The 24991-nt window shown below is 42.4% G+C and overlaps 1 protein-coding gene across 1 annotated transcript in view; it reads left to right on the top strand.

The window, feature by feature from the left end:
• The window catches only part of LOC102183687 (antigen WC1.1-like), a 56351-nt gene that overhangs the window by 22107 nt on the left and 9253 nt on the right, over positions 1-24991 (top strand). The window contains exons 7-12 of the mRNA XM_018049061.1: positions 5420-5734; positions 10219-10527; positions 10621-10929; positions 22078-22170; positions 22246-22560; positions 23651-23965. Of these exons, the coding sequence (XP_017904550.1) occupies positions 5420-5734; positions 10219-10527; positions 10621-10929; positions 22078-22170; positions 22246-22560; positions 23651-23965 (1656 nt within the window). The remainder of the gene's footprint in view (positions 1-5419; positions 5735-10218; positions 10528-10620; positions 10930-22077; positions 22171-22245; positions 22561-23650; positions 23966-24991) is intronic.

Raw genomic sequence — 24991 nt, 5'->3', positions numbered from 1 at the left:
TCTCTCAGGATTTGAAAGAGCTCAACTGGAATTCCATCACCTCCACTAGCTTTGTTCGTAGTGATGGTTCTTAAGGCCCACTTGACTTCACATTCCAGGATGTCTGGCTCTAGGGGAGTGATCACACCATCGTGATTATCTGGGTCATGAAGATCTTGTTTTGTACAGTTCTTCTGTGTATTCTTGCCACCTCTTCTTAATATTCTGCTTCTGTTAGGTCCATACCATTTATGCCCTTTATTGACCCCATCTTTGCATGAAATATTCCCTTGGTATCTCTAATTTTCTTGAAGAGATCTCTAGTCTTTCTCATTCTGTTGTTTGCCTCTATTTCTTTGCACTGATTGCCGAGGAAGGCTTTCTCATCTCTCGTGTCTATTCTTTGGAACTCTGCATTAAAATGGGTATATCTTTCCTTTTCTCCTTTGCTTTTTGCTTCCCTTCTTTCCACAGCTATTTGTAAGGCCTCCTCATACAGCCATTTTGCTTTTTTGTATTTGTTTTCCATGGGGATGGTCTTGATTTCTGTCTCCTGTACAGTGTCACAAACCTCCATCCATAGTTCATCAGGCACTCTGTCTATCAGATCTAGTCCCTTAAATCTATTTCTCACTTCCACTGTATAGTCATAAGGGATTTTCTTCAGGTCATACCTGAATGGTATAGTGTTTTCCCCCACTTTCTTCAATTTAAATCTGAATTTGGCAATAAGGAGTGCCTGATCTGAGCTATAGTCAGCTCCTGGTCTTGTATTTGCTGCCTGTATAGAGGTTCTCCATCTTTGGCTGCAAAGAATATAATCTATCTGATTTTGGTGTTGACCATCTGGTGATGTCCATGTGTAGAGTCTTCTCTTGTGTTGTTGGAAGAGGGTGTTTGCTATGACCAGTGTGTTCTCTTGGCAAAACTCTATCAGCCTTTGCCCTGCTTTATTCTGTACTCAAGTCAAATTTGCCTGTTACTCCAGGTGTTTCTTGACTTCATACTTTTGCATTCCAGTCCCCTATAATGAAAAAGATATCCTTTTTTGGGTGTTAGTTCTAAAAAGTCATGTAAGTCTTCATAGAACCATTCAACTTCAGCTTCTTCAGCATTCCTGGTTGGGGCATAGACTTGGATTACTGTGATATTGAATGGTTTGCCTTGGAAATGAACAGAGAGATCATTCTGTTGTTTTTGAGATTGCACCCAAGTACTGCATTTCAGACTCTTTTGTTGACTATGGTGGTTACTCCATTTCTTCTAAATGATTCCTGCCCACAGTAGTAGATATAATGGTCATATGAGTTAAATTCACCTATTCCAGTCCCTTTTAGTTCACCGATTCCTAGAATGTTCACTGTTGCCATCTCCTGTTTGACCACTTCCAATTTCCCTTCATTCATGGACCTAACATTCCAGGTTCCTAGGCAATATTGCTCTTTACACCATTGGACCTTGCTTCTATCACCAGTCACATCCACAACTGGGTGTTGTTTTTGCCTTGGCTCCCTACCTTCATTCTTTCTGGAGTTATTTCTCCACTGATCCTCCAGTAGCATATTGGGCACCTACTGACCTGGGGAGTTCATCTTTCAGGGTCCTATCTTTTTGCCTTTTCATACTGCTCATGGGGTTTTCAAGGCAAGAATGCTGCAGTGGTTTGCCATTCCCTTCTCCAGTGGACCACATTTTGTCAGAACTGTCCACCATGACCCGTCCGTCTTGGTTGGCCCTACACGGCATGGCTTAGTTTCACTGAGTTAGACAAGGCTGTGGTCCATGTGATCGGGTTGGCTAGTTTTCTGTGACTGTGGTTTCGTCTGTCTGCCCTCTGATGCCCTCTCTCAGCACTACTGTCAGTCAGTGCATCTTTTCTTAACGTCTCCTTTCTGGGACATTGAAAATGCTACTCCCGTTTTCTTACAGTTAGTACATTTTCCCCATCATTTTACTTTCAATCTTTCTTTGTTTTCATAATATAAGGCGATCATTTTGCGAGTAACATTTGCATCAGGTTTGTTTTATCTTAATCCATTCACTGTAAATGCAATTACTGATATTGATTTGATGTTGGTATCTGCCATTTGCTTTTAATTGATGCACATGCTTTATGTTCCTTTTTCTCTCCCCTTTTTTTTCTTTCTTTAGTATTAAATAAATCTGTTACTATTTCAGATTTCCCCTTTTTCCATTTGATTTTCTGCAGCTCTACTAGGAGTGGGTATTTTCATACTCTTTTTTTATATTAAAAAATGTTCTATTATTATATCTTCAAATATGCCTTCTGTCGTTCTGCCTCTCTGTCTCTGTATCTCTTCCCCCTCTCCTACTCTTTATTCTCCTTCTCATGTCTCATCTTTAGGACTCCTCTAAATCACTCTATTCTAAGTTCTATCTAAAATTTGTTTGACTTATTCATTCACTTTTTAATACTAAATATTTTATTTTGGGTTGGCAATGATTCCATTGCCATTTTTATTTGTTTATGATTATTAGTTAATTTTTTCATCTTTTCCCCTTATATTCTCCCCTTCTCTCTTTTCCCCTAAACACGTTGGTCATAGTTAAAATCCTTATGCATTTCTATCATGTGTGTCTCTGCATTCTCTCATCTCTTTTTTTCACTTTGGTCATTTGGCATGTTATCCTAACTTGTCAAATGTCATGCCAATTTTTTACTGAATGCTATAAATTATATGTGAAAAAGTAAGATACTCCTGATACATTTTCTAATACCTGAAAGGATTTACCCTTTGTTTTGCTAGGCAGATAGGGGGAAGGGGTGTATATCACTCAAACATCTAAATATAAACTAAAACTGAGCTGTAATAAGTGTGGGTTGCAGCTTTGGTAGCACTCAGTCCACCTCTGATCTTTTGGCCCTATGACAGGGGCTTTCGGAGATTTCAGTTCAGAGCCTGGATTCTTTGGTAGCTCAGTACCCAAGAGAATGAGAAAGACTCTGCTTTTCAAGTCTTTTTATGTAGTTCTTTAGTTTCCTTCCCTTCACAGCTTATATACTGGGCAGATATTTGAGGAGAAAATGTGCTGTGTGAGAGTGGCCCTCAAGACTCTAATTTTGTCATTCTAGCACCAGGTAACTCCCAAATTATGCTGGCTTCCTGTCACAACAATAGTCCTATGCTTGCCCAAGCCCAGATTCTGAATCATTAAATTATGCAATGAATCAGCAAATTCCCAGAGAAAAAGAAGTATAGATCCTTGGCTAACATTGAAATAAACTCCACACTATAGAATTTTAGCATATTTGGTCCATGTTGTGTCAACAAATGTTGAATACATTTCAGTTCAGTTCAGTTCAGTTCAGTCACTCAGTCATTTCCGAGTCTTTGTGACCCCATGAATCACAGCATGCCAGGCCTCCCTGTCCATCACCAACTCCCAGAGTTCAATCAGACTCACGTCCATCGAGTCAGTGACGCCATCCAGCCATCTCATCCTCTGTCGTCCCCTTCTCCTCCTGCCCCCAATCCCTCCTAGCATCAGAGTGTTTTCCAATGAGTCAGCTCTTCTCATGAGATGGCCAAAATATTGGAATTTCAGCTTCAGTATCATTCCTTCCAAAGAACACCCAGGACTGATCTCCTTCAGAATGGACTGGTTGGATCTCCTTGCAGTCCAAGGGACTTTCAAGTGTCGTCTCCAACACCACAGTTCAAAAGCATCAATTCTTCAGCACTCAGCTTTCTTCACAGTCCATCTCTCACATCCATACATGACCACTGCAAAAACCATAGGCTTGACTAATCAGAACTTTTTTGGCAAAGTAACAGTTAGTGTTTCTTGAAAAACATTTGTCAGCTTTTAAGCTGTGTGCAGCTAGACCCAGCCACACACATTGGCCTGCTGTGAACTCCTCCATTCTCCATGGAAGTGGAAAATTTTAGGTTTAATTCTCTACTACATCATTTACTTAAAGGACAACATCGGTAGACATTCTTTAACCTTTCTTTAGATCACTTTTATGTATAAAAGGAGAGGAGAATACAGTGAGCTTGTTAATGTTATTTGTTCAAGGGGCTGCAGAAATGTGACCTATTTCTGCTCAGTGATAGAACTAGAAGAACTTTGCTGGTGGCTCAGCTGTAAAGAATCCACCTGCAATGCAGGAGACACTGGTTAGGTCGCTGGGTCAGGAAGACCCCCTGGAGGAGGGCGTGGCAATCCACTCCAGTATTCTTGCCTGGAGAATCCCATGGGCAGAGGAGCCTGGTGGGCTACAGTTCACAGGGTCTTAAAGAGTTGAACATGACTGAAGTGACTAAGCAAACATACACACTGCTGCTGCTGCTAAGTCGCTTCAGTCATGTCTGACTCTGTGTGACCCCATAGACGGCAGCCCACCAGGCTCCCCCATGCCTGGGATTCTCTAGGCAAGAATACCAGAGTGGGTTGCCATTTCCTTCTCCAATGCATGAAAGTGAAAAATGAAAGTCTAGTCGCTCAGTCGTGTCCCACTGTTAGCGACCCCATGGACTGCAGCCTAGCAGGCTCCTCTATCCATGGGATTTTCCAGGCAAGAGTACTGGAGTGGGGTGCCATTGCCTTCTCCTTCCCCCTAAAGATCAGATAACTCCAAAATTTGAATAACAGAGATACTTGACAGAACGTCCAAGGAGGGATTATATTTTTTGGGGAGAAGAAGCAACATTCTATGATTCCCAGTGGAATCTGGCCAGTGTCGATGTTCCCTGACATCATCTGTCATGCAAAGTTGTTTAGTCTACTCAAAAAGATCACACTGTTTGAAAGTAGTATCCAGATATGAAGTCTGAAGCTTAGAACCACAGATGAAATATTCTGAGGTAAACCAAGATATCACAGAACCCATTCGTTTTTCAGTTCTGAATGACTGTACCAAGAAGAAGGATTCTAATGGTAGAGGATTCATGATTGCTGTCTGAGGCATCTAATAAGGCCTGTTCCTGACTCCACTCCCTTTAATCAACCCCTTTAACTCTTAGGTCAACAGCATCAAAATGTGTGTGCTTTGAAAGGAATCCATCCAGGTGCCTGCTCATTCCTGTGACTCTGAACTCATTTAACTGCTCCGGGTAGAGAGACTAACATTTCCTGTAAATCTTTCTCTGATGCTGTGCAGAACTCTACAGATCAGAATGTTAACTCTGATAGGACCTTGTACTACCTTCTGTCTCAGACTACTCACTAGAGTGTTTTCAACTTAATATTTCCTGTTTTATTTTCTTCCTATTTTTCAACCTTATTATTCTCTTGCCACTGGTATAAAAAACCAGCCCGAGCTGCTGCCCCAGTGCAATGGCTCCGTGTCTGAACCAGCAGGTTCGGCAGCCTCAGAGGAGAGCGCCCCCTACTGCTCAGGTGGGGGTCCCACAGGACAGAAAACCCTTCTCAACCTCTGGTGTCATCACCCTATGTCCCATTTCTCTCTGCTCAGACAGCAGACAGATCCGCCTGGCGGACGGAGGTGGTCGCTGCTCTGGGAGAGTGGAGATCCTTGACCAGGGCTCCTGGGGCACCATCTGTGATGACCACTGGGACCTGGACGATGCCCGCGTGGTGTGCAGGCAGCTGGGCTGTGGAGAAGCCCTCAGTGCCATGGGGTCTGCTCACTTCGGGGCAGGATCAGGGCCCATCTGGCTGGATGAAGTGAGCTGCAGAGGAGAGGAGTCCCAGGTGTGGAGGTGCCCTGCCTGGGGATGGCAGCAACACAACTGCAATCATCAAGAAGATGCAGGCGTCATCTGCTCAGGTATGGTCAGTTCTCTGTCCACTGGCTGAGAAAATGGAAAGCTCCAAGAAAGCTGGTGTCTGATCAGCAGGGCAATAGGAGATAGGTGGCCTAGAGAGGACTGGGACGCCTATCCATCCTCCCTGAGTGCACTGTGGCTATGAGTGATGAGCTTCATTTACTTTCCTCTTATAAGTCTCTGCTATTCTTTCTTCTCCAGTGGACTTACCTGATGCTAAAATAGCTTTATTCATTCTCCCAATTAAAATAAATCCTCATAGTTTTTTTCATAATTCACTTTTTGTGAGTGTGAAACATTTGCTAACTGCCACATACACATTCTCTTTGCACAGGGAGGCTATGCGAAGGAGGGACAAAAATGAGGAAGTACTTTCCTGGGTGGAGTTGTTTCTGTGCAAACAATGTGAGATATTATTTAGCACTAGGCTAGTAGGAGTGGAGACTACTCTTACTATAGGAGGATATCATTTACATGTATAGAGGTGATCCCTAAAGGGATATCATTTAACAAATCAGAGATTCTTATGGATTTGTGCCAGATTTCAAGTTCCCTTGCAAATTTAGATGTAAATGTTCATAGTTCTTTGATGGTAGAACTAGAGAACTGTGAATGAAATGCTCCAAGTCATACATTCTTTCACTGTTACTAGAACAGTCTCTCTCCCCAATTTTCCTTTAAGATATCTGTACAAATGCAAACTTCAGAAGAACTCTTAGCCATGCACTGGCAAGTCAAAGGTGGAGGTAATAAAACATGAATTTGTGTGTTTTATGATAAGAGATTTGTAGTTTATATTTGATGATTTCTATGATATAAGAGTCTTGTGTTTGGGGGGCTTATTTGGAGCAAGAAGACAAATGTAATTTTGAAGAAAGTGGAGCAGGTTTTATAGAAGCTGGGAGGAAGGGGAATGGTGATGGGAGCTGAGGAAGGCAACGGTGAGGTTCTCTGAGCAGCACTGAAGGTCCAGGTGTGGTGTGGAAGGTGCTATGTGTGCCTAAGGACACAAGATGTCTACACAGCAAGAGACCAGACAAGGATATATCTTTATTATATTTAGTATCTTTACTCATTCACATCCACCTTCTATTTCATTATTTTCTTGGAATTTTCACACTTATTCTTCCATGTAAATTTTTAAATCAAGTAGATAATAAAAAAGAAATAATATATCTCAGAAGTCTCTATCCTAATATATCCTAAGACTTTCTTGATTATCCAGCATATATTTGAATATTTAACTTTTATCAGGGTATATAAAACAGAATACAAGAAATACTTCCCTCTTTTTCTTTCTAAATTTTTAATCTCGTGGAATTAATATAACAACATCAACAATCTCAGATATGCAGATGACATCACCCTAAATGGCAGAAAGTGAAGAGGAACTCTTGATGAAAGTGAAAGAGCAGAGTGAAAAAGCTGCCTTGAAACTCAGCATTCAAAAAACTAAGATCATGGCATCCTGTCCCATCGCTTCATGGCAAACAGATGGGGAAACAATGTAAACAGTGACAGACTTTATTTTCTTGGGCTCCAAAATCACCGTGGACAGTGACTGCAATCATGAAATTAAAAGATGCTTGTCCCTAGAAGAAAAGCTATGACAAACCTAGACAGTATATTACAAAACAGAGACATTGCTTTGAGACAAAGTTCCGTCTAGTCAAAGCTATGGTTTTTTCAATAGTCATGTATGGATGTGAGAGTTGGACCACAAAGAAGGTTGAACACTGAAAAACTGATGCTTTTGAACTGTGTTGTTGGAGAAGACTCTTGAGAGTCCATTGGACTGCAAGGAGATCAAACAACTCAATCCTAAAGGAAATCAATCCTGAATATTCACTGAGAGGACTGATGCTGAAGCTGAAGCTCCAATACTTTGGCCACCTGATATGAAGAACTGATTCATTGGAAAAGACCCTGATGCTGGGAAAGATTGGAGGCTGGTGGAGAAGGAGACGACAGAAGATGAGATGGTTAGATGGCATCATCAACTTGATGGACGAGTTTGAGCAAACTCTGGGAGATGTTGAAGGACAGGGAAGCCTGTCATTCTTCAGTCCATGTGGTAGCAAAGAGTTGGACATGACTGAGTGGCTGAGCAACAACAAAAACAACAACCAGTTAAATAAAAATGGTTTATCTAGAATGTGTAGCCTGTGACCAAACTCCCAGCCAGAAAAGATTAAGAGTCGTAACCTGGGCCTCTCTGGGGAGATGGAAATGGATATAAATAATAAAAGGCAAGCAGATCATCCTCTCTTTCATCATTTATTCTTGTATGAGTGGTCAAGCTAATCCTTCAATTCTTTAATTTCTGCAGTGCCTTTTCTGTTCTCTCCTGCTCTCTATGCTGCTGCTGCTGCTGCTAAGTCGCTTCAGTCGTGTCCGACTCTGGCGACCCCACAGACGGCAGCCCACCGGGCTCCGCCATCCCTGGGATTCTTCAGGCAAGAACACTGGAGTGGGTTGCCATTGCCTTCTCTGCCTGCTCTCTATAGTAGATTTTTATTCTGTTACATTATTCTTATTGAGGCTTCAAAGTTCACAAATTTATGCAATCAGAGTCCTTCACCAGAACAAATTCCACCATGTACATAAATACTTATGAGCCCACTCAGAAACCAGGAAAATGATTTAAAAAGTTGTTCTTTATGATGTGCAGGTTTTTCCCTATTGGATTACCTTTTCTCTGTCTAAAATAGGGCCCCTGAAGGATGAAATCATGATCATGAGTGTTTTCTCTGGTCTCTCTCTCATACTCCATCCACTCCCCATTTCACCTGCCACTCACTCCACCTCACTCCCCACAGAAGTTCTTCCCTTTTGGAGTCTCCTTTCCATCCATTTGTAGCTCTTAAGCTTGGTTTTTCTTTTCTGCATTGGGAAAAATTGGAAAGGGTAGCAGGGTTATGTGGCAAATGGGAGGAGCACAGGGGATGGAAAGTGTTAAAATCTTGTTGAACGAGTCTTTTTTCCCCCGAAATCTTTCTATGTTTCATTCCTATTGAAGCTTTTGCAATTTAGAAATCTCTACAGTATATATTAAAAGACGCTTACTCCTTGGAAGGAAAGTTATGACCAACCTAGATAGCATATTAAAAAGCAGAGATATTACTTTGCCAACAAAGGTCCCTGTAGTCAAGGCTATGGTTTTTTATGCGGTCATGTATGGATGTGAGAGTTGGAGTGTGAAGAAGGCTGAGCACCGAAGAATTGATGCTTTTAACTGTGGTGTTGGAGAAGAATCTTGAGAGTCCCTTGGACTGCAAGGAGATCCAACCAGTCCATTCTAAAGGAGACCAGTCCTGAGTGTTCATTGGAAGGACTGATGCTGAGGCTGTAACTCTAGTACTTTGGCCACCTCATGCGAAGAGTTGACTCATTGGAAAAAACCCTGGTGTTGGGAGTGAATGGGGGCAGGAGGAGAAGGCGACGACAGAGGATGAGATGGCTGAATGGCATCACCGACTCGATGCACAAGAGTTTGAGTGAACTCCGGGAGTTGGTAATAGACAGGGAGGCCTGGGGTGCTGTGATGCATGGGGTTGCAGAGTCGGACATGACTGAGTGACTGAACTGAACTGAACTGAACTGAAAGTATATATGGCTTGTTTGCTGTCTGCCCTCTTCCTCTCATTCTCCTCTTTTATAGCTTGTTGGCTTCTTATCTCAGAAATCCAAATAAGAAAGGCATATGCAGTTAGCATATAGATAAGGTTAGAATACATTAAATTATCATTACTCTTTCACATTTGCTGAGAATCTCATGTCTAGCATGAAGTAATCAACTAACTCATTTGTCTTGCATAATCCCACCGAGACCTCACTTTCTCCCAGGTGTCTTGATAAATCCTAGGTTTTCAAGAAAGATGGCTAGGACCATTCCCTCCCTCTCCTATGACCCTCTGAGCTTTTGTCATTTCTAAACTTACCTGTGGACAACTTCTTTCACAATTAGATTAGAATCCCTGCACTCAGATCCAGCCCGTGTGACTTTTCCTGTCCTCAGTGACTTGAATATTGGCTCAGAGAGAAAACTGACCAGAATTTTAGCCCCAGAAATCTCAGGATGGTCCTTTAAACTTCTGTGGCTCTTAGGCCTCTAACCTATTGAATCCCATGGACCTTTTTCATTCTCAGTTCAGCTCTGTACCCACATTTGAATGTCTACCAAGGTGTAGTTTCTTTGGGCATTGTAGTTTCCAGGCCCCCAGATAGGAATTAACATTTCTAACCAAAATATATATTCTTGAGATTCAGCCATTCCGAACTGATCCTTCAATCTTTCTGGATATGTCTTCAGAAACTTGCCCATGAAAACGCAGCTTGACGATGACAGTCAAATTCTCTCTTCTTATCCCCTCTTAATTCCACTGCTGGAAAAAACGCTTTCCCACCATTGCCTGTGAGATGTTGTCGGCAACTGTCAAGCCAGGTTCATGGACACTCACTGGGTTTGTTGTTCTTTGTTTCTCAGGATTTGTGCGTCTGGTTGGAGGGGATGGACCCTGCTCAGGACGGGTAGAAGTACGTTCTGGAGAAGCCTGGACCCCAGTGTCTGATGGGAACTTCACACTCCCCACTGCCCAGGTCATCTGTGCAGAGCTGGGGTGTGGCAAGGCTGTGTCTGTCCTGGGACAAGTACCCTTCAGAGAGTCCGATGGCTGGGTCTGGGCTGAAGAGTTCAGGTGTGAAGGGGAGGAGCCTAAGCTCTGGTCATGCCCCAGAGTGCCCTGTCCAGGGGGCACGTGTCACCACAGTGGAGCTGCTCAGGTTGTCTGTTCAGGTGAGATGCATATCAGGACTTAACCTCCATGTACAATCAGTTCAACCTAAAACAGAAATCAGATTTTGCTGAAATTCTGTCTTTTTCTATCAGTGTACACAGATGTCCGGCTCATGACGAATGGCACCTCTCAATGTGAGGGGCAGGTGGAGATGAACATTTCTGGACGATGGAGAGCGCTGTGTGCCTCCCACTGGAGTCTGGCCAATGCCAATGTTGTCTGTCGTCAGCTCGGCTGTGGTGTCGCCATCTCCACCCCAAATGGAGCAGAAGGCAGTGATCAACTCTGGAAAGCCCGATTTCACTGCTCAGGGACTGAGTCCTTCCTATGGACATGCCCTGTGACTGCCCTGGGTGTTCCTGACTGTTCCCATGGCAACACGGCCTCTGTGATCTGCTCAGGTAAGACAGGGAAGGGCTACTGTACTTAGGATGCTCCTGGGGTGAAATGTCCCCAGAGCAGAGAGTAAGGGAAAACAGGCTTTAAAAGGAAGATATTCTATAGTGAAATTATTGAACTCAGGTTTGCTCTGCTTATTACTCAAGAATCCAACCCTGAGAGACAAGCGTGGGGGTAAATTTAAAGATAGCATTATTGAGAAAACCAGCAGTTCTGAGGAGACAGAGGACTAATGTACCAAAGAACCAGCTCCCCCTTGCTGATCAGGGACAAGAGTTTTTAAACGGGAATTTCAGGAGTGCACAGGTGGAGGTAGGGGACAGGTTACCTGCAGAATAGCACAGCTAGCGCCAACAATCATCTTGGAATAGGTCTGATCGGTGTCACCTTTATTGTTTGAAATGCAGTTAATCATCAGTTCTAGTGCTGGTTTTTTCCCGTTTCCTTGCGACCGATTCTTGGAATTGTGTAAGGTGAGGATTATGGGCTTCCCTGTTGGCGCAGATGGTAAAGAACCTGCCTGCAATGCAAGAGACTCAGGCTTGATCCTGGGTTGGGAAGATCCCCTGGAGAAGAAAATGGCATCCCACTAGTCTGGGCATCATGTATTTTCTTCTACCACATGGTTGGGATTTCAGCATCTGCAAAACAGCTCAAAGGATATGGCTCAGAATGTTAGCTATAGCCATGAGGAGGAACTAAAAATCCTTGACTTTGTTTATGGTTAAACTATTATTATTTTGTCCTATTTGACTGTTTTCCTTTGTTTCTGAAATTTTTTCATTTCTGTGATTAAATTTATTCTTTGGCTAAGGTTTTTCTACAGACAGAATCAGGTGGAGGACGTGCGGGTGGTCTGTCCTGAGAAGGCTCTGTAAGGTCCTGCTCCATAGCATTCTCATTGTTCACTTATTTTTTCAGGGGAAAGAAGTGCTAAGAAATGCTAAGAAGTGCTATGTCAGGGAAAGAAATACTTGGATGAATAATATTTTTATGAAACATTATTATTTAAGGATAATAATAGAGAACAAAGTACAAACAATAAGTGTACCCCTAGGTCATGTTCCCCAGCCCAGATCTACACAGAGAGCATTCCCAGCACCACAGAATCACTGTTGGCTCCCAATAGCCGTGTCCTCCTCTCCAGGGAAGCCTGCTTACCTAAGACTTGTACTGCCAGAGAATATTTTCTCAGTTTTTGAACTTTATGTATAACCATACAGAATGTTTTCTTTCATGTCTAATTTTTTTTTAATTTCAAACTGTGTTTGAAATTCACTCGTGATGTTGTTTATGGCAACACTGTATTCATTTTTATTACTATAGAGTATTCCTTTGAATGATCACATGACCATGCATTGATCCATTCAACTTGTGGCAGAGATTTGAGTTTGTTGCCAGGTCTTGACTATTACAAACACAATGGTGCAAATTACCATCATGATGACTTTTGGAACAAATATTTATTACTTTTTTTGTTTGTTTAATTCTGTCTGATATTTTCATTTTCTTAATGGTATGCTGTACTTCAATGAGCCAAGTTACTCATCTTAAGTTAATTCATTCACCTTTTTTACTGTACATGTAGTGCTCCTTCAGTCAGTCAGTTCAGTTCAGTCACTCAGTCATGTCTGACTCTGCAAACCCATGGACTGCAGCACATCAAGCTTCCCTGTCCTCCATCATCTCCCGCAGCTTGCTCAAGCTCATATCCATTGAGTTGGTGATACCACCCAATCATGTCATCCTCTGTCATCTCCTTCTTCTGCCTTCAGTATTTTTCAGCATCAGGGTCTTTTCCAATGAGTCAGTTCTTCCCATCAGGTGGCCAAAGGATTAGAGCTTCAACTTCAGCATCAGTCCTTCCATTGAATATTCAGGACTGATTTCCTTTAGGATTGACTGGTTTAATATCCTTGAAGTCCAAGGGACTCTCAAAAGTCTTCTCCAACACTACAGTTCACAAGCATCAATTCCTCAGTGCTCAGCTTTATTTATGGTCCAACTCTCACATCCATACATAACTACTGGAAAAACTATAGCTTTGTTGGACCTTTGTCGGCAAAGTAACGTCTCTGCTTTTTAATATGCTATCTAGGTTTGTCGTGAAGATCCCTTTTGTACAGTTCTTCTGTGTATTCTTGCAACGTCTTCTTAATATCTTCTGCTTCTATTAGGTCCAGACCATTTCTGTCCTTTATTGAGCCCATCTTTGCATGAAATGTTCCCTTGGTATCTCTAATTTTCTTGAAGAGATCTCTACTCTTTCCTATTCTGTTCTTTTCCTCTATTTCTTTGCATGGATCGCTGAAGAAGGCTTTCTTATCTCTTCTTGCTATTTTTTGGAACTCTGCATTCAGATGCTTATATCTTTCTTTTTCTCCTTGGCTTTTCGCTCCTCTTCTTTTCACAGGTATTTGTAAGGCTTCCCCAGACAGCCATTTTGCTTTTTGCATTTCTTTTCCATGGGGATGGTCTTGATCCCTGTCTCCTGTACAATGTCATGAACCTCATTCCATAGTTCATCAGGCACTCTATCTATCAGATCTAGGCCCTTAAATCTATTTCTCACTTCCACTGTATAATCATAAGTGATTTGATTTAGGTCATACCTGAATGGTCTAGCGGTTTTCCCTGCTTTCTTGAATTTCAGTCTGAATTTGGTAATAAGGAGTTTATGATCTGAGCCACAGTCAGCTCCTGGTCTTGTTTTTGTTGAAAGTATAGAGCTTCTCAATCTTTGGTGGTGTGATCACTCATCTAGAGCCAGACATCCTGGAATGTGAAGTCAAGTGGGCCTTACAAAGCATCACTATGAACAAAGCTAGTGGAGGTGATGGAATTCCAGTTGAGCTATTTCAAATCCTGAAAGATGATGCTGTAAAAGTGCTGCACTCAATAACCAGCAAATTTGGAAAACGCAGCAGTGGCCACAGGACTGGAAAAGGTCAATTTTCATTCCAATCCCAAAGAAAGGCAATGCCAAAGAATGCTCAAACTACCACACAATTGCACTCATCTCACATGCTAGTAAAGTAATGCTCAAAATTCTCCAAGCCAGGCTTCAGCAATACATGAACCGTGAACTCCCTGATGTTCAAGCTGGTTTTAGAAAAGGCAGAGGAACCAGAGATCAAATTGCCAACATCTGCTGGATCATGGAAAAAGTAAGAGAGTTACAGAAAAACATCTATTTCTGCTTTATTGACTAGGCCAAAGCCTTTGACTGTGTGGATCACAATAAGCTGTGGAAAATTCTTCAAAAGATGGGAATACCAGACCACCTAAACTGCCTCTTGAGAATTCTGTATGCAGGCCAGGAAGCAACAGTTAGAACTGGATATGGAACAATGGACTGGTTCCAAATAGGAAAAGGAATACTTCAAGGCTGTATATTGTCACCCTGCATATTTAACTTATATGCAGAGTACATCATGAGAAACCCTGGACTGGAAGAAACACAAGCTGGACTCAGGATTGCCGGGAGAAATATCAGTAACCTCAGATACACAGATGACACCACGCTTATGGCGGAAAGTGAAGAGGAACTGAAAAGCCTCTTGATGAAAGTGAAAGAAGAGAGTGAAAAAGTTGGCTTAAAGCTCAACATTCAGAAAATGAAGATCATGGCATCCTATCCCATCACTCCATGGGAAATAGATGGAGAAACAGTGGAAAACAGTGTCAGACTTTATTCTTTTGGGCTCCAAAATCACTGCACATGGTGACTGCAGCCATGAAATTAAAAGACGCTTACTCCTTAGAAGAAAAGTTATGACCATCCTAGATAGCATATTCAAAAGCAGAGACATTACTTTGCCGACTAAGGTCCGTCTAGTCAAGGCTATGGTTTTTCCAGTAGTCATGTATGGATATGAGAGTTGGACTCTGAAGAAGGCTGAATGCTGAAGAATTGATGCTTTTGCACTGTGGTGTTGGAGAAGACTCTTGAGAGTCCCTTGGACTGCAAGGAGATCCAACCAGTCCATTCTGAAGGAGATCAACCCTGGGATTTCTTTGGAAGGAATGATGCTAAAGCTGAAACTCCAGTACTTTGTCCACCTCATGAGAAGAGTTGACTCATTGGAAAAGACTTTGATGCTGGGAGGGATTGGCGGCAGGAGGAGAAGGGGACGGCCGGAGATAAGATGGCTGGATGGCATCAGTGACTCGATGGACGCGAGTCTGAGTGAACTCCGGGAGTTGGTGATGGACAGGGAGGCCTGGTGTGCTAGGTAACATGGGGTTGCAAAGAGTCAGACACGACTGAGCGACTGCATTGAACTGATCTAGGTTTGTCATAGCTTTTCTTCCAAGGAGCAAGCATCTTTTAATTTCATGGCTGCAGTCACCATTTGCAGTGATTTTGGAGTCCAAGAAAATAAGTGTGTCACTGTTTTCATTGTTTCCCCATCTATTTGCCATGAAGTGATGGGACCAGATGCCATGATCTTCCTTTCTGAACGCTGAGTTTTAAGCCAACATTTTCACTCTCCTCTTTCACCTTCATCAAGAGGCTCTTTAGTTCCTCTTCACTTTCTGCCATAAGAGTGGTGTCATCTACATATCTGAGGTTATTGATATGTCTCTCAGCAATCTTGACTCCAGCTTGTGCTTCATCCATCCTGGCATTTCACATGATGTGCTCTGCATAGAAGTTAAATAATCAGGGTGACAATATACAGGCTTGACATAATCCTGTCTCAGTTTTGAACCAGTCCATTGTTCCAGTCCATAGAACTCCTTAAATCCTTCTAGAAAGAACTTTGTCTACTCCAAAATAAAAAAAATGTTCTCTGAGAGTATCTCACAGAAGTGTAATTTCTTTTACATATAATTATGCACTGCTTCCAAGATCAGGTGTCATGTTTTCATATGGGCATCCAGTTGACTCAGAATCTTTTTCTGGAAGACTATTCCCTACTGCAGTACCACCTTTGTTGATAAATGAAAGGGCACATATGTCTGAGTACTTCTTTTAGACTCTCTATTCTGTTCCACTGTGTCATTTGTCTATCCTTGCACCTGTACCACATATTCTTAATTATTGTAATTTTATAGTAAATCTTGAACCTTCCCTGGTGGCTCAGATGGTAAGGAATCTGTTTGCAAGGCGAGAGACCTGGGTTTGATCCCTGGGTTGGGAAGATCCCCTGGAGAAGTGCATGGCAACCCACTCCAGTATTCTTGCCTGGAGTGTCCCCATGGAGAGAGGAGCTTGGCGAGCTATAGTCTATGGGGTCACAAAGAATCGGACATGACTGAGTGACTAAGCACACATAGTAAGTCTGGGTAACTTTAATTTAAAGAAGTTATGTTGTTGCTGTTCTTCCTAACTGCCTTGGTCATTCTTGGTTTTTGTATTTTGTATACATTTTTGAGCTGAAGCTCCAATACTTTGCCACCTGATGTGAAGAGCTGACTTATTAGAAAAGACTCTGATGCTTGGAAAGGTTGAAGGCAGGAGGAGAAGAGGACAACAGAAGATGAGATAGTTGGATGGCATCACTGACTCAATGGACATGAGTTTGGGTAAACTCTGGGAGTTGGTGATGGATAGGGAAGCCTGGCGTGCTGCAGTCTATGGGGTTGCAAAGAGTCAGACATGACTGAGTGACTGAACAACAACAGAAATTTTGAATCATCTTGTCATGTTTCACACACACACAAAAGCATCAGGGAATTTTATTGAGGTTAGCTTTAATCTGTATATAACTTGAGAATGGTTTATTTTGACAACATTGAGTTTCCCAATTCATTGGCAAAATATATCCCTTCATTCAGTTAGGTCTTGAATATCTCTCAGATGTTTTGCACATCTTTACCTAGGTTTTCTCCTAGGCATTTTATGGGTTTGATGTTACTAGTATTTCCTTTAGTGAAGGTTTTCTAGGAATGAGTTCTCTCTGAACTTTCTCTGGATTCCCCAAATGTTAGGTTAGTATTTTGCTTTAATCCTTCTTTCTTTCTTTTCTCTCCCTCTCTCTGTCACTCTAGTTTTCTCTCTCTTTCTCTGTCTTGCTCTAGCTTTCCCTCTCTCTCCTCCTTTGTCCCTCTCCTGCCCCATTTCCCCCCTGAGTATGTAAAATCTTTCTGGATTAAGTTGCAGACAGGATGCTCCTTTATCCCTTCCCCTTCCTAATGAAAAAATACTTCAGGGAATCTCTTTACATAACCACAGTTCAGTCAAACCTTTAGAGATATCAGCCTCAGATAACATCTAAGTGCAACCACATGAGAGACCCCAAAGATAGAGCTGCCAAGTTGAGTCTTTCCCAAATTACTGAGCAGAAAATTATGATCAAAATTTAAAAAAAGTCCCCCAAGTGCTAAGTTTGGGGGGAAACTGTTATACACTATTGTTAACCAGGCACTTGCCATGTAACCAGCTTTTCTATATAGAGGAATATTTATCCTCTCATCTTCCTTTTTACTATTTCTACTTTATATTGATCTAATGTGCCAATAGACTCATTCTCTAGTTCTTAATTTCAGCTGTTAACTTTTTCAGTTGTAGAATTTTCATTTGTTTTTGTTATCATTTCTTTGCCAAGACACACATCTTGTTAATTAATTATTTGAAGACTTTAATCCTGGCTATTTAAATTCTCTGTCAGACTATAAAACTCTTAGAGGAAAACATAGGCAGAAGATTCTTTGACATAAATTGCAACAAGATCTTTTTTGACCAACCTTCTAGAGTAAAGAAAATAAAAACAAAAATAAAAAAATAGGACCCGATTAAACTTAAAAGGTTTTGCATAGCAAAGGAACCCATAAACAGAACAAAAAGACAACTGTCAGAATGGGAGAAAATGTTTGCAACTAAAACGAAACAACTAACAAGCGACTGATCTTCAAAATGCACAAACAACTCAATATCAACAAACCAAACAACACAATTGAAAAATGGGAAAAACAAACAGACATTTCTCCAGACGTACAGATGGCTAACAAATATATGAAAAGATGTTCAATAGCACTAATTACTAGAGAGATGCAAAACTACAGTCAGGTATTACTTCACACCAGTCAGAATGTCTATCACTAAAAAATCTACAAACAATAAATGCTGGAGAGAATGTGCAGAAAAGGGAATCCTCCTACATATGGGTGTGTAAATTGGCACAACTACTATGGAGAACAGTATGGAGGTTCCTCAAAAACTAAAAATAGAACTATCGTAGGACTCAGCAATCCCACTCCTGGGCACATACCTGGAGAGAACCATCATTCAAAAAGACACATTCATCCTAATGTCCACTGCAACACTATTTACAACAGCCAGGACACGGAAGCAATCTAAACGTCCCTTACAGGAGGAATGGATAGAGATGTTGTGCATATATAAAATGGAATATTACTCAGCCATAAAAGAATAAAGTTGTAAAATTTGCGGAGACATGGATAGAGCTAGAGATTGTTATGTTCGGTTTAGTTCAGTTCAGTCTCTCTGTCATGTCTGACTCTTTGCGACCCCATTGACTGTAGCACAAGAGGTCTCCCTGTCCATCACCAACTCCTGGAGATTACACAAATGAGAAGGCAGTGGCACCCCACTCCAGTACTCTTGCCTGGGGGACCCCATGGGCGGAGGAGCCTGGTAGGCTGCAGTCCATGGGGTGGCTGAGATTCGGACACGACTGAGCGATTTCACTTTCACTTTTCACTTTCATGCATTGGAGAAGGAAGTGGCAACCCACTCCAGTGTTCTTGCCTGGAGAATCCCAGGGATGGTGGAGCCTGTTGGGCTGCTGCCTATGTGGTCGCACAGAGTCGGACACGACTGAAGCGACTCAGCAGCAGCAGCAGCATGTTCACTGAGTTGGTGATGCCATTCAACCATCTCATCCTCTGTCGTCCCCTTCTCCTCTCATCTTCAATCTTTCCCAGCATCAAGGTCTTTTCAAATGAGTCAGTTCTTCACATTAGGTGGCCAAAGTACTGGAGCTTCAGCTTCAGCATCAGTCCTTCAAATGAACCTTCAGGACTGATTTCCTGGTTGGATCTCCTTGCAGTCCAAGGGACTCTCAAGAGTCTTCTCCAACACCACAGTTCAAAAGCATCAATTCTCCATTGCTCAGCTCTCTTTATAGTCCAACTCTCACATCCATACATGACTACTGGAAAAACATAGCCTTGACTAGATGGACCTTTGTTGGCAAAGTAATGTCTCTGCTTTTGAATATGCTGTCTAGGTTGGGTCATAACTTTTCTTCCAAGGAGTAAGTGTCTTTTAATTTCATGGCTGCAGTCACCATCTGCACTGATTTTGGAGCTCAAAAAAATAAAGTTAGCCACTGTTTCCACTGTTTCCCCATCTATTTGCCATGAAGTGATGGGACCAGATGCCATGATCTTTGTTTTCTGAATGTTGAACTTTAAGCCAACTTTTTCACTCTCGTCTTCACTTTCACCAAGAGGCTCTTTAGTTCCTCTTCACTTTTGCCTTAAGGGTGGTGTCATCTGCATATCTGAGGTTACTGATATTTCTCCCAGCAATCTTGATTTCAGCCTGTGCTTCATCCAGCCCAGTGTTTCTCATAATTTACTCTGCATATAAGTTAAATAAGTAGGGTAGCAATACACAGCCTTGACATACTCCTTTTCCTGTTTGGAGCCAGTCTGTTGTTCCATGTCCAGTTCTAACTATTGCTTCCTGACCTGCATATAGGTTTCTCAAGAGGCAGGTCAGGTGGTCTGGTATTCCCATCTCTTTCAGAATTTTCCACAGTTTATTGTAATGTACACAGTCAGAGGCTTTGGCATAGCCAATAAAGCAGAAATAGAGGCTTTTCTGGAACTTTCTTTCTTTTTTAATGATCCAGCGGATGTTGGCAATTTGATTTCTGGTTCCTTTGCCTTTCTAAAACCAGCTTGAACATCTGGAATTTCACGGTTCACGTGTTGTTGAACCCTGACTTGGAGAATTTTGAGCATTACTTTGGTAGTGAGATGAGTGCAATTGTGCGGTAGTTTGAGCATTCTTTGGCATTGTCTTTCTTTGGGATTGGTATGAAAACTGACCTTTTCCAGTCCCGTGGCCACTGCTGAGTTTTCCAAATCTGCTGGCATGTTGCTTGCATCACTTTCACAGCATCATCTTTTAGGATTTGAAATAGGATTGTTATGTAGAATGAAGTAAATCAGAAAGAGAAAAACAAATACTGTATAACATCACTTATATGTGGAATCTAGAAAAATGGTAGAGATGAACTTGCTGCAAAGCAGGAATAGAGACACCAACATAGAGAACATCATATGGATACTAAGAGGGGAAATGAAGAGTGGGGTGAACTGGGACCTTGAGATCGACGTATATGGCATATACACACTATTGATGTGCTGTGCTGTGTGCTTAGTCGTATCCAACGTTTTGCAACCCCATGGACTGTAGCCCACCAGGCTCCTCTGTCCACGGGGATTCTCCAGGAAAGAATTGTGGAGTGGGTTGCCATACCCTCCTCCAGGGGATCTTCCCAACCCAAGGATCAAATCCAGGTCTCTTGCACTGCAGGCGGATTCTTTACTGCCTCAGCCACCAGACTCAGAAACCCTACACTATTGATACTAATTATAAAATAGATATTGCCTGGGGAATCCCATAGACATGGAACCTGATGGGCTACAATCCATAGTGTCACAGAGTCAGACACAACTGAGGTGACTTAGCATGCATGCACACATAAACTTTGCCAACCAAGGTCTATCTAGTCTAGGCTATGGTTTTTCCAGTGGTCATGAGAGTTGGACTATAAAGAAAGTTGAGCACCAAAGAATTGATGCTTTTGAACTGTGGTGTTGGAGAAGACTCTTGAGAGTCCCTTGGACTGCAAAGAGATCCAACCAGTCCATCCTAAAGGAAATCAGTCCTGGGTGTTCATTGGAAGGACTGATGTTGAAGCTGAAGCTCGAATCCTTTGGCCACCTGATGCAAACAGCTGACTCATTGGAAAAGACACTGATGGTGGGAAAGATTGAGGGCAGGAGGAGGAGGGGATGACAGAGGATGAGATGGTTGGATGGCATCATCGACTCGATGGACATGGGTTTGGGTGGACTCTGGGAGTTGGTGATGGACAGGGAGGCCTGGCGTGCTACAGTTCATGGGGTGTTTATGAGTCAGACACTAGTGAGCGACTGAACTGAACACATAAAATAGATAAATAACAACCTATTGTATAGCACAGGGAACTCTACTCAGTGCTCTGTGGTGATCTAAATAGGAAACAAATCCAAGGAAGAGGGGATATATATATATGTGTCATTGTGTTTGGTCACTGAGTTGCATCTGATTCTTTTGTGACCCAATGGACTGCGACACTCCTTTGTCCATAGGATTTCCCAGGCAAGAATACTGGAGTGGGTTGCCATTTCTTTCCCCAGAGGATCTTCCCAACCAGGGATGGAACCCCAGTCTTCTATTTGGCAGGCAGATTTTTCTACCACTGAGTCACCTAGGAAACCCTTACATGTATATATAATGTATTAAATTTGCTGTGCAGCAGAGGCTACCACAACGTTGTAAAGCAATTATGCTCAAATAAAAATTAATGAAAATAAATAAAATAAACTCTCTGTCAGGTAACTCTAAGAGCCAAATAGCCTGGGAAATTTTCTAAATGTTTCTTTTTCCTCTTGTTTTCCATGAGATCTCTTTTATATAAGTGTTTTTAAAATCACAAACATTGTAGATAAAAAATTGTACAAATCCTTCAGAAAGGATTTTGTTTTGCTTCTTCTATTTAGGGGTAGATTAAGGATAGAGTAACTTATTTAACTCATTCTTAGGGGAAAGCTTGACTTAAAACAGGAATCGTGGCATTGTCAGGACCAGGGCTCTTCATGGAGAAAGGGAACACTAAGATTATGGCAACTTTACTGGTATGTTACAGCTTTCATTTCAGCTCCATCACTAGGTCGCTATTATTTTTATTATTATTTTTACAACTTTTTACTTTGTGTTTGGATTAGCCGATTAACAATGTTGTTACAGTTTCAGGTGAACAGGCAGGTACTCAGCCATACATATACATGTATCCATTTCCCCCCAAACTCCCCTCCCCTCCTAAAAATTATTTTGCTTAACTGAGTTTCCTGTTCTTCAACCCTCCCAACCCTCTAATCATCGCTCCTTTTTTTTTTTTCAGGAAACCGCTCCCAGGTGCTGCCCCAGTGCAATGACTCCGTGTCTGAACAAGCAGGGTCTGCAGCCTCAGAGGAGAGCGCCCCCTACTGCTCAGGTGAGGGTCCCACAAACAGAGGACCCTTTTCATTCCCCAGGTCAAGGCTTCATTGCCCCATTTCTCTCTCTTCAGACAGCAGGCAGCTCCGCCTGGTGGACGGGGGCGGTCCCTGCGCCGGGAGAGTGGAGATCCTTGACCAGGGCTCCTGGGGCACCATCTGTGATGACGGCTGGGACCTGGACGATGCCCGCGTGGTGTGCAGGCAGCTGGGCTGTGGAGAAGTCCTTAATGCCACGGGGTCTGCTCACTTCGGGGCAGGATCAGGGCCCATCTGGCTGGACGACCTGAACTGCACAGGAAAGGAGTCCCACGTGTGGAGGTGCCCTTCCCGGGGCTGGGGGCGGCACGACTGCAGACACAAGGAGGACGCAGGGGTCATCTGCTCAGGTCCGCGCTGCACACTGTCCACAGGCTATGGGAGGGGAGAGCCCAGGATTACGGGGGTCTGAGCCCTGAGGGAGAGATGCTGAAAGGACTAGAGAAGTAGGCTTACTCCCATGAAGCCTGTGTTTCCAGCAGACGTGAAGACGGGGTGCTTTCACTGCCTCCTGCAGCAGCTGAGATTCTGGTCTTTTCTCCTCAGTAGTGTTTCCTGGCAGAGCCTTTTCTCAGTTTTCCTTGAAATCGGGGCTCACTCTTCTGGTACATATGGTAGAGAAGTCTTAAAGCCAAGGTGCTAGTTTTTTTTTTGTTTTGTAACAAATTACCACATAGTTAATGGTTTAAAACAACCCATTTACTTCCTTACACTTCTGTAGCTTAGATGTCCAGCAGGATTCTCACTGAATGGGGATCAAGGTTTCAGTAGGGTCACATCACCTCTGAGCCTCTGGGAAAGAATCTGTTTCTTGTCTTTTCAAGCTTCTAAAAACTGCCTGCCTGCCTGCCTTCGTTCATAACCCCCTTCTGTTCATCATCAGACCAGCAATGCTCCACCTCTCTAACTGTTATCCATATTCACATCTCCCTCTAACCAGAACAAGGAAAAGTGTTCCACTCGAAAGGATAGTGAGTCTAAGACTGTGATTCGACTGTGCTCAGGTGGTTAATCCATCATATTCCAGGGTAATCTCAGTCCTTACCTTAATCACATCTGTAAAGTCCCCTTTGCCAGATAAGGAAACAGTCACAGGTCCATTACTCTATCTGCCTCCACACTGCCCACATCACATCCCTTTCATACACTCTCTTAGATGTTTTGTCAGGAAGCAGGAGTCAGCTCCCTCTCCCTGCAGGTGTCCAGGGTGGTCTTCCTCTCAGTTCATATCCACTACATCACGGTGGTAGAAATATTTAGAAAGACAGACACAAATGGACAAAGTCGGATGAAAAGGAGACAGGTTTCACTCTGATCATCTAGTGGATTTGCTTCCTCAGCTGGGTCACAGATGAGTGCTCAAAAGTTTGGGGAGAGAAGAAAACCCAGAGCACTGTGTGGGGTGCTCACTGTGTCCTGTCTCCTCTCTTTCAATCTCAGAGTTCCTGGCCCTCAGGATGGTGAGCGAGGACCAGGAGTGCGCTGGGTGGCTGGAAGTTTTCTACAATGGGACCTGGGGCAGTGTCTGCCGCAGCCCCATGGAAGACATCACTGTGTCCATGATCTGCAGACAGCTTGGCTGTGGGGACAGTGGAAGTCTCAACACTTCTGTTGGTCTCAGGGAAGGTTCTAGACCCCGGTGGGTAGATGGAATCCAATGTCAGAAAACTGATACCTCTCTCTGGCAATGTCCTTCTGACCCCTGGAAATACAGTTCATGCTCTCCAAAGGAGGAAGCCTACATCTCATGTGCAGGTGACTTATGTCTGTTTCTGTGTCTGTCCCAACCCTGTAGGAAGTTATTAGTGAGATTTGATATTTTAAAATCCAAGTGATACGTTTAAGTTGGGTTTATAGAATGAAGTTGGATGGATCTAATTTAAGCCACATGTTCCAAACTTTCTTTATTAAAAGTTTTTAATTGATATAATTGACATAACATTACATTGTTTGCTGTGTACAACATAATGCTTATATATTCATGTATATTGATAAATGATCACTACAGTAAGTCTAGTTATATCCATAACCATATATATAGTTAAATATTTTTCTTATATGATGAGGATGTTTAAGATGTATTTTCTCATCATCTTTCAAATAGACAGTATGGTATTCACTATGGTCACCATGCTGTAAGTTATATGTCTTCACCTATTAATTTCATAACTCAAGTTTATACCTTTTGACTACATTTGCCCACACCAAATTCCCCACCTCTGGCAGCCACCAACTACTCAGCATCTCTGAACTTGCTTTTTGTTTTAAGATTACACATATCAATGAGATTTTATGGTATTTTTCTATCTCTGTCTGATTTGCTTCACCTAGCATAATGCCCTCAAGGTCCATCCTTGTTGAAATGGGCAAAATTTTCTTCTTTTTTACGGGTGGATATATGTCTGTATTACATTTTCTTTATCCATTCATCCATCAGTGAAGACTTACCTTGTTTGGCTCTTGTATATATTGTTATAAAATACTATAAAGTAATGCTGTTAAAATGCTGCAGTCAATATATCAGCAAATTTGGAAAATTCATCAGTGGTCACAAGACTGGAGAAGGTCAGTTTTCATTCCAGTCCTGAAGAAGGGCAGTGCCAAAGAATGTTCACACTACTGCACAATTGTGCTCATTTCACATGCCAGCAAGGTTATGCTCAAAGTCTTTCAAGCTAGGCTTCAGCAGTAAGTGAACTGAGAACTTCCAAGATGTACAAGCTGGGTTTAGAAAAGGCAGAGGAACCAGAGATCAAATTACCAACATTTGTTGGATCATAG

This window comes from Capra hircus, chromosome 5, assembly GCF_001704415.2.
Source record: "Capra hircus breed San Clemente chromosome 5, ASM170441v1, whole genome shotgun sequence".
Lineage (NCBI taxonomy): Eukaryota > Metazoa > Chordata > Mammalia > Artiodactyla > Bovidae > Capra > Capra hircus.
The sequence above is the reverse complement of the archived record's forward strand: the minus strand, read 5'-3'. Positions and strand labels throughout refer to the sequence as shown.